The sequence below is a fragment of the Herpailurus yagouaroundi genome, unplaced genomic scaffold, assembly GCF_014898765.1.
Source record: "Herpailurus yagouaroundi ecotype Mexico unplaced genomic scaffold, PumYag 180, whole genome shotgun sequence".
NCBI classification, from domain to species: Eukaryota; Metazoa; Chordata; class Mammalia; order Carnivora; family Felidae; genus Herpailurus; species Herpailurus yagouaroundi.
This window is the reverse complement of record NW_024412411.1, coordinates 15,750,468-15,757,034: the sequence shown is the minus strand read 5'-3', so window position 1 is coordinate 15,757,034 and position 6,567 is coordinate 15,750,468. Positions and strand designations below refer to the sequence as shown.

At 40.5% G+C, this 6,567-nt stretch overlaps 1 protein-coding gene across 1 annotated transcript; it reads left to right on the top strand.

Moving 5' to 3' along the window:
- Positions 1–1,876: 1,876 nt before the first annotated feature.
- On the top strand, positions 1,877–3,724 carry LOC121039378 (MOB kinase activator 1A). The gene has a single exon (XM_040489572.1). It carries the CDS (start codon positions 2,012–2,014, stop codon positions 2,660–2,662), a length of 651 nt encoding a protein of 216 aa, XP_040345506.1. The 5' UTR covers positions 1,877–2,011; the 3' UTR covers positions 2,663–3,724.
- The last annotated feature ends 2,843 nt before the right edge of the window (positions 3,725–6,567 follow it).

Below are 6,567 nucleotides of genomic sequence, written 5' to 3'. Positions count from 1 at the left end.
TTTTTTTTTTAAGTTTTTAAATTTATTTTGAGAGAGAGAGCGTGCACACGTGCAGGAGGAGCAGAGAGAGAATCCCAAGCAGGCTCCGCGTTGACAGCAGAGAGCCCAGAACTGGGCTTGACCCCACAAACCACGAGATCATGACCTGAGTCAAAACAAAGAGCCGCATGCTCAACTGACTGAGCCACCCAGGCACCCCGATCTTATTTTCGATGTGGAAGATAGGTCCTACCTCACACCAGGAGAAAATACAACAGAAGTCAATCTTTAGAAAGAGAGGGGGATTCAGTGACAGACACTAGATAATAAAAATATGGCAAATGTCCAATGCAGCGCTGAAGAGGATCATTAGGTCACGGAATCTAAGGCCCCGACTTGTGCAAGAGTGTCTCTTCATGGACAAAGTGCTCAGGTACAGTGCAGGGTGTTTAGCATCCCTTTGTGTGGCTGGGGAGGACCCAGCTGTGTCTGCTCACTCAGAGTGCTTTCGGGGGGAGAAAAATAAACATAAAATGCAAGCAAATAATTAGGGATTTATTAACATTGAGCAAAAGCACATTAAAAAGTTGCGTTCAGTTAGATGGTGAGGAACCAACTCTTCAGATGGCTTTGACTGGTGTCCACACAGCTGTTTCCCTAAACCTGTCTGCACTCAGAGGCAGATGCTTCAAGCAGCCCACGTGGATTTCCCACACGCCCTCAGCTCCCAGCAAATTCTCCTGAACACTGGGTGGCCATGTCACTGATCATTATGGCCCCTGCCTCAGGAACTGACAGCCTGCTTCCTTTTCTCTGTATCCTTCAAACCCTAATCATTAAAATAAATAAATAAATAAATTCAAGAGTCAAGCCCAGGAGCTAAATGCATTTTTGTTGTTGTTGTTTGGAAAGCCCAGTTTTTAGTAGAAAACCATGCCTGGCAAAGGCAGCTCCGGCTCCCCACTTACCCTTCATTATTTACAAAATTTTTTTAAAGATTGTATTTTTAAGTAATCTCTACACCCAACGTGGGTGGGGCTTGAACATACAACCCTGGGATCAAGAGTCACAGGAGCCACTGACTGAGCCAGCCAGGCACCCCACCACAGCTTTATTTTTGCCTCAAGATCAAGCGTTCTGATGCATCTCAGTGGCCACTGGATCCATTTCCTGCCACATGGTGACAAACCAACAAGAAAGATCATGATTAACAGCCCCCAATCCTTCACTGCAAATACACAGGACTGTCTCAGGCACTCAGATGTCCCACATTCACCCCCAGAATTTGCTATGGGTTAGGTTTGACTAAATCTTCACTTTTGCACAGGGCTTGACAGCTTGTATACAACCTTATGGTTTGCATGGACTTTGTAGTTTGCCTTCTCCTATACATTATTTTACTTGTTCCCCACCATAGGGTACCAGGCAAGCATGACTTTTCTCCTGGATTATTAGAAACACCTCCTACCTTTCTCAATGACCACTATTTCATTCTTCCTTTTTTTTTTTTTTTTTTTTTTAATTACTGGGCTATACTTAACAATGAAAAGCATAGTGTCAGTTGTTTACTTTGATGAGTTTTGACAGTTGAACACACTGTGTAACTGCCATGTACAAGATACAAAACATTTCCACCGCCCCAGAGCATTCCCTCATTTCACCAATTTCCCTCTCCCCCCAGGCAGCTACTTTTTGATTTCTACCACTATAGACGATTTTTTCTGTACATGGATTTCATTTCATGTCAATAGAATCATACAGTATATGCATTTCTGTGTCTTTCTTTTTCATGGATTTAAGAATCATTCATGTTGTGTGTATCAGGTGTCCCTTCCTTCACATTGATGAGTGGTATTCCATTGTATAATTGTACAATTTGCTTATAAACTCATCTTTTGAGGCTCGGAGCAGCGGCGCTCGGTGTTTCCGCTGGCGGAGAGCTGAGGGCTGTCCGCTTCCTCGTGGTTCCCGCGCGGGTTACGAGTCCAGACCGCGGCGGGGGCCAACGGCCCCTCCCCTCCGAGGATAGAAGATGAGCTTCCTCTTCAGCAGCCGCTCTTCCAAAACGTTCAAACCAAAGAAGAATATCCCTGAGGGCTCTCATCAGTATGAACTCTTAAAACATGCAGAAGCAACTCTGGGAAGTGGGAATCTGAGACAAGCTGTTATGTTACCAGAGGGAGAGGACCTCAATGAATGGATTGCTGTTAACACTGTGGATTTCTTCAACCAGATCAACATGTTATATGGGACTATTACAGAATTCTGCACTGAAGCAAGCTGTCCAGTCATGTCTGCAGGTCCAAGATATGAATATCATTGGGCAGATGGTACCAATATTAAAAAGCCAATCAAATGTTCTGCTCCAAAATACATTGACTATTTGATGACTTGGGTTCAGGATCAGCTTGATGATGAAACTCTTTTTCCTTCCAAGATTGGTGTCCCGTTTCCCAAAAACTTTATGTCTGTGGCGAAGACCATTCTAAAGCGTCTGTTCCGGGTTTATGCCCATATTTATCACCAGCACTTTGATTCTGTGATGCAGCTGCAAGAGGAGGCCCACCTCAACACCTCCTTTAAGCACTTTATCTTCTTTGTTCAGGAGTTTAATCTGATTGATAGGCGTGAGTTGGCACCTCTTCAGGAATTAATTGAGAAGCTTGGATCGAAAGACAGATAAATGTTTCTTCTAGAACACAGTTACCCTCTTGCTTCATCTGCTAGAACTCTCTCATTGCTCTCTGTTATAGACTAGTGATACAGACTTTAAAAGAACAGGATTAAAAAGACACCTGTTGTTTGTGTCTACTGATAAAATTGTCCCAAAGGTAGGTTGGCCTAATCCTTCAGTGAGAAATTCAAGACACAGCTGAATCTGAGGCACTGTGTGACCACTCCTGTTATTGTCAGAGTCATTCTTGGTTGTAATATGTGATGACTAACATAAAGTCTATTAGTTTACTTACGCTTTCACTGAAGAAAATGTGCTTCGGGTAGCAGCATAATGACTATTGAGAATTTCCACCAATAATTTATTAACAGGTTTCCAGAGCAAATTACCTAATAATGCATTCAGATCTGTTTTATTCTGCTTTTATTTACACATAGAAGAGATATTTTTAAGTTTCCTTAAGATTTAGAACATTTGTGTGTTACTTTGGATAACCTTTTAGTTTGAAGTTTGTATGCTAGTGTTTTTATAGATAAGAATATATATATATATATATATATGTTTATTTTTTCAAAATTCATGATTGCATTTTAAATCCTCATATGACCTGTGTGGTTGGTATGGGAGTAACCAGAGTTATTTCTAAAATGACTTTATTTTTTAATCTTTATTTGGGATTTTATTCACATAAACCTATCTAAATTTTTAGGAGTGTGTATATCACAAATAATTTTCTTAAGGCATGTAAGGGTAGTCTTTTACATTTTTATTTTGAAATGCTTCATTCAGATTAATTTGAATAGGTAGCTTTTGGCTGAGAAAAAGACTGCAAAAAATTATAACAAATTTAGGTCTCAGAACCACTATTTTCATTCATGTTGTTTTTCAGAGGCCTTGAAATTCTGGATAGGAGAATGGAAGAAAGTACTCAGAGTACTTGATTGTTTTCTTTTGAGTGTCCTTTAAAAAAAAAAAAAGAATTACTTCTATATGTTTTTGTTGTGACTTGAGACTTAATTAAGAGTAGTGTAGAAATACTTAATCTTTATCCCAATAAGGATAAAACTTAAGGAAGACCATAATAAAAAACCTTGAAGGTAAAAAAAAAAAAAAAAAAACTCATCTTTTGATAAAAATTTGTAGGGTTTGGGGGAAATAATTTTTGCTCTCACAAATACGGCTGCTATAAAAATTCTTGTGCAAATGCTCTTGTGAACATATGTTTTCATTTAACTTGGATAAATACCTAAGAATGAAATTGCCAGGTCAGAGGGTAGGTGTATGTTTAACTTTATACAAAACCACCAGATAGTGCTCCAGAGCGGTTTCTCAGATATATGAGTTGTCAACATCCACTTTTGCTTCCCCCAATCATTTCTCCTCAGAGGTTCCAAAGCAATCTATTCAAAACATAACCTTGATCCCATCACTTTCCTGCTTAAACTCTTTCAATGGCTTCCCACTGCCCTTCGGATAAAGTCCAAATTTTTTAACATAGCTTGCATACTTTGGCCCCTCGCTTTGTATTTAGCTACCGCTTCCCCATCTCCCTACCCCCTTGTGTCTGCATTGCAGCTGCTCGTGATAGTTTCTGTTCCTTGACTATGAAGCTCTTTCCCTCCTGGGGGCTATTGCATGCGGGATCCTTTTCCCTGGACAGCCCTCATTCACTCATTTGCCCCTTTGCCTATTCATCCATCAAGTTTCAATTTAAAAGTTACTTCCTCAGGGATTTCCTCTGCAGACCAATGTCAGGTACCCCGTCACCTGCTCCTGTGGTGCCCTGGCCTCTTGCTTAGCATCACTGCACTGCTGTTATTTTTAAATTGTGTGTATTTATTTCAATTTTTGAATGGGTAACACATTCATGATGTTCAAATGTTCTCAAAAGATATTCAGCGAAAAGTTTTATTCTCACCCCTTTTCTCATTTGCCTGGGTTCCTACTCATATATTTTTAAGTTTATTTATTTTGAGAGAGAGAGAGAGAGAGCACAGTGGGAGAGGAACAGAGAGAGTAGGAGAGGGAGAGTGAATCCCAAATAGGCTCTGCACTGACAGTGCCTCGAGTGGGGCTCGAACTCATGAACTGTGAGATGGTGACCTGAGTCAAAATCAAGAGTCGGCCGCTTAACCGACTGAGCTACCCAGGTAGCCCGCACTTATATATTTTTTAAAGCCCAAAACCCTTATATTGGTTTTAAAAATCTTTCCAGAGATGTTCTTAAAATGCCTATACAAGATTTTACACACACAAACACACACACACTATACTAATTACTATTACTATCATTATTTTATCATACTAGCATTTAACCATTACTAATCCTATTTGTATTGCTATACTACAATTAGTATTACTCTACACGGCCACATTATTTGTATTACTGTGCCATCATGAGCATTACATTTCTACACTCTCCACCCTATCCCACACTTTGCTTTTCCCACTTAACCAACATGTCTTGGCAACTTTCCATTTCAGCACTTAGTTTCCTCATCTTCTGTCACTGACACTCCGTGTTTCACCCTATGGCTGATCCAAGCCCACCATGATAGCCAGTGAAGTCATTTCTAATCTTTTGCTATTACCAACAAGGCAGCAATGGTAACAATCATATGCATATGTTACTTTTTATGTGTGAGAGAACATCTGAAGGACAATTTTTCAGAAACAAATTGCTGGTCCAAAGAGTGTATGAGTTTGTATTTTAACAAATTTTGGCATGGGGTTGTGCCACTTATATTCCCACCCACAATGTATCAGCGTAAATGTTTCCCCTTGGCCTCACCCATATGTGTTGCAGAACATTTGAGGATGTTTGGCAATCTGAGAGCAGAAAAATATTATCTCAGCAGAGTTAGTTTTACTTTGCATTTCTTACTTGAGCAGTTAAGCATCTAGTAGGATTTGTTGCATTTTTGATTATTTAGCATAGTGCCTGAGATATGGTAGATATCCAATACATTTATTGATACAATAGTAAACATCTATATTATATAGTTACATATAATGGGATGTTTCATATGCTACATATATGTATGTCTTATTAACATATAATACACATATGCATTATATACTAATATGTGTATTTGTTAAAGAGATGAGGAAATGAATGATGATCAAAGAGCTTAAAGTGGAGTGATTTAGGACACATAGCTTCTAAGTGGAGACTTTGTGCATGAGATACAGTCTGCTTTCTATCAGTCTGTGCAGCCCCACATTTCTAGGCCAGTCCAGAAAGAGGAAAAGGAGATGCCACTGGAAAGAGGAAGGTAAAATCTTAGCTCTGCCTTGCTCTCAATGTTACTGTTGAGATAATATTTACATATGGTGCCAGGTATTGTCTTTAACGCCAACTAGAGAACACCAAGCTCAAGGCCAGCTTCTGGGACCTCACTACTCTGTGTTGGGTTAAGAACACAAGAGTCCATCAGACCTGGGCAGAAATCTCAGCTCTGATAGTAGCTGTGAGACTGTCCTCTCCTAAGGTACAATTTCCTGTTGTGGAAAAGGAGATGACAATCCCCACCTCTAATAGGAACCTGGAGGCTTCTGCTCAACCTGATACTCTTCCTCCAGTGACTCTCCTCCCTCTTTGTACCTGGTGACTCCAGGAACCTGGCAGGACTGACTGGACCCAAGGCGGACTGGCCCAAATTAGATCAGTCAGAATCTCAGAGGCACTTGGGCAAAGAACACAGAGGTGCTGCTAACTCTTGGTCTGGGAAGTGGGGTGAGACGCTGACTGGTTAGCCCTGTGTTTGACTACATGTGGAGTTTGAGAAGACCCTCTAGGTGGTCTCCCCTTTCTTTGCCTCACTTCACAGCCAACTGAAGGATGGACAAAGGAAGAGCAATACATCAGCTTTTTGCAGACATAGCTTAGTGTGGCATTGCTGAACCCCACAGTG